The sequence below is a fragment of the Phanerochaete carnosa genome (genome assembly GCF_000300595.1).
Source record: "Phanerochaete carnosa HHB-10118-sp unplaced genomic scaffold PHACAscaffold_144, whole genome shotgun sequence".
Lineage (NCBI taxonomy): Eukaryota > Fungi > Basidiomycota > Agaricomycetes > Polyporales > Phanerochaetaceae > Phanerochaete > Phanerochaete carnosa.
Genome location: NW_006767771.1, coordinates 3,630 through 6,926, shown reverse-complemented (window position 1 = coordinate 6,926; position 3,297 = coordinate 3,630). Strand labels below are relative to the sequence as shown.

The 3,297-nt window shown below is 53.7% G+C and overlaps 2 protein-coding genes across 2 annotated transcripts; both read right to left on the bottom strand.

Annotated features, from left to right (window-relative positions):
• Positions 1-64: 64 nt before the first annotated feature.
• On the bottom strand, positions 65-733 carry PHACADRAFT_265930 (uncharacterized protein). Its single transcript, XM_007402407.1, has 3 exons — positions 576-733; positions 198-515; positions 65-141 (listed from the first exon to the last, which is right to left on the bottom strand). Exons 1-3 carry the CDS (start codon positions 654-656, stop codon positions 91-93), a joined length of 450 nt encoding a protein of 149 aa, XP_007402469.1. The 5' UTR covers positions 657-733; the 3' UTR covers positions 65-90.
• A 456-nt stretch (positions 734-1,189) lies between these two features.
• On the bottom strand, positions 1,190-2,302 carry PHACADRAFT_265929 (uncharacterized protein; the record flags this gene model as incomplete). Its single annotated transcript, XM_007402406.1, has 2 exons — positions 1,771-2,302; positions 1,190-1,702 (listed from the first exon to the last, which is right to left on the bottom strand). A coding segment is annotated over exon 2 (249 nt), but the record flags the coding sequence as incomplete, so codon positions are not given.
• Between the last annotated feature and the right edge of the window lie 995 nt (positions 2,303-3,297).

The window sequence follows — 3,297 nt, the reverse complement described above, 5'->3', positions numbered from 1 at the left end:
GGCCAGATGACTGGGCAGGCTCACAAGGGGTCTAAGCACAAGATGTCGAGAGAGCAGGATCGAAGTATTAGGCCAGGGTGAGCGTGGTCGTCAAGCTCGAGGAGGCGGAAATATGGCTGGGACGCCATGACGCAACGTTAGGTGCGTCGCAGTCGCTTTTACTGGGACTGTACCACAATTAACTAACTTACACATAGCATCTGGTCGTCTAGAGCACGAAGATGCAGGTAGTAGGAGATGCTGACTTTCTCGTGAAGACGTTTGGCCAAGCGGATCTTGACTTCGCCCTCGCGCACGATGAAAAGCTTCGCAGATTGATCATCGTCGAGTCGGGTAGCCTCGGTCGCAGGCGAAGATTGCAAATTCTTTGGGAGCGAACACCACCCCATGTCCTGGTCTCGTTCTACCGGCGCGGGCTGTCGCTTTGAGCTGCTACAGGCGCGCACCAAGACACCACAAGCCGAGGTCTCAAGACGCTCCTGTTTTCTCTTTCTCAGCACACGGTCTTGTAGCTGGTGAGTCTGCCAAGACTACGACGTCCCGAATACGAGGCACTTACCATCGAAACCACGCAGGTTTGGTTCGTTTGCGAATCGAGCGATAGGGCAGCGTAAACTGTACCGCATCTCGGTGTAACGAACCGAGTACATGACCATGTCGTCCAGCGGATTTGTAACTATTCAGAATCCCCCATGATCACGTACGCTTATCTTCCCAGAATCCACGACTATCCACCCGCCACCGCCTGTCCTCAGCGTGCACGACGGATTACCAGCTGGCATGTACTTGAGTAGAACTCATACCTCCCGCAGGCGTCGTGCACTAAGATGCCGCGGTCTTTGATTCGATCAGAGAGGTCAACGTAGCGGGGTATCCTTAGCATCGAGGAAGACATGAACGCACCGGCGGGAGGTATAGCTGGGAAATTTTGGACGGTAGCGAAGCTGGCGTGCAATTGTGCGTAGCTGCTCTTTCTCACGCAGAACCGTCCTGACTGCCTTGAAGGATCCTTGCCCTCGTCTTGCAAGAAGCGCTCTTTGAATCTCTCGAAACCGTGACGGAGTGTACCTGAAATCCTCATTTGCGAGCCTGCTCACGAGTCCCAGAGCCGTAAAAATACATTGACAGGGAGCATGCGAAGGAACAAACTCGGCGTGTGCGCTCCTGGACCACGGGCAGACCTCGACAAATTCCTCTCGATCTCTCTCGAAGTAAACAGTCCGAGCGCAGCAACCACTCGAATTGTTCGGCGACGTCGAGGGTGATTGTGGTCCCGTCGACGGCGAGCTCCATCGGTACGAACAACACGTCCGCACTCGTGATGAGGTCCGAGTGGAAGTTCGTGAACTGCAGTTTGCCGGACTCGAGCACCCACGTGAGCTGCGTGTGGCGCAGCACAGAGCATAGGATCCTCCTCGGGACCGCAAAGTCTTGGCTGCGCAGAGGCATACGGTGGATGCGAGGGCAGCGCACGCGCGAGGAATCGACAACGGCTCGCAAGGCGTCCCAGGGAAGGGTGTCCACGGTTCTGACGTCCGTGAACGACAGTCCGAGTCCGACTTCTTCGACGTGCGCGAGTCTGAACCTCGCACCCTGGCCCGCGCCCGGTCTGCAAACCTTGACCCCAACACTGACATCATCTCCCACAGACTCTCCTGGGACAGGTGTGCAGCAACGGGCTTCTACCATGTCTGACGAAAGAGTGAGTCTTGTGGCATGGCTTGCACCGGTTAGAAGACGTACCGAACATACTGCCGTTTTGGTGATCAGGCTCAACAATCGCCCCTTTGAAAGTGAGACCCAACGGCCGACCATTGGCGCAAGGTCAAGGTCACCCGCGCGACTCACAACGATACACTCGAATAGTGTTTCTCGAAGTCGGGCTGACATCCCATGGACGTGGTGAAGCCATAATTTCGTCTCCGTAGTTTATTGATTGATCTTTATACGCCAGATGGGCCCAGACAGAGACGAGGTCGTGAACCGCGGGCTGCTAAAAATGATCTTCAGGAAGTTTGCGGGGTGCAAGAGAGTGGTGTAGACGGGTGGGCGATGCACGATGCACTTAGGCGCGAAGCCGCAGCCATCTGGCGGCTCATGTGTACAAGATTCAGAAAGACAAAATCTTGCAGAGGTGTCCCGCGCGTGGCAGTCACGCTTCCCAAGTGTCCAGTGCAAAGCATAACAGCCTCGCGGGCGGCGGTATTCCGGTACCTCACACTACGGGCATGAGCTGATTTCAAATCACCTGAAATGTCCAGGTCAAGCCATCAGAACTGTATCATTTTCGGAGACTTGACCGTGGCTTTCCGGCGCCCCAAAATGATAAATTTGCTACCACTTTTGTAGCCATTTGCGGTGCAAGGAAAATGATAAATTTTGTGTAGCCTGAAATGAACCTGAAATGACTAGTGATGTGCGGGCCGGGCCTCAAAGCCTGCAAGCCCGCCAAGCCCGGCCCAAAAAGCCTGGCCCGAGTCAAGCCTGGCAGCGGGCTCAAGGCCGGGCTCGGAGCACAGTCAAGCCCAATCCTGGCCCGGAAGCCCAGGCTTGGGTGTGCTGGCTCCGTTACTGTTCCCTGAGTTCAGAATAAGGAGAGAGCGACCTAATATGTACATAGAAGACAAAATGTAGATATTCTAGATGTAACGGCTCTCGCCGAGCACGATTGTGCGTCACCATCTGGTGCCTGCTGACAGTGCATGCTTGTGGACTTTGCTGCAACTCGACTTGTTCCGCAGGTGTAAATCTTCTGGAGGTTATAATTTAGTGAGTACATGCAGTATTAATCTACTACACCCAAATACATTCCCTTTTGATAGCACCGGAACACTCGTTGTATTGTGAGCAAGCCCGGGCTTAAGCCCAAGGCTTGGGCCGGGCTCGGGCTCGGCTCGGGCTCAGGGCTTGGCTTGATGTCGCCACAAGCCCAAGCCTGGGCTTTGAGCCCAAGCCGGGCCCGCACATCACTAGAAATGACTGAATATGGTTACATTTCAGTACGACAAAGAGTTGATGTTTCAGGAGACTTTGTGGCGCATTTCAGGACATCTGAAAGAACATATGGAGAGATCATTTCTGCCTCATGTTTGCGATGAGGAAAGGTCCGGGCAAGGAAAGCTTTTGATGGTCCTGAAATTATCATTTACAGCAAATTTATAGTACATTTCTGGGACATTTCTGTCTTATCTCAAGTAAAAACCTTCTAGCTCATGAAACAGCTTCAAAAGCCATCAGAAATGGTAATTTTAGGACCATCAAAAGCTTCACTACGGGCATGGGCCGATTCAGGCCGCC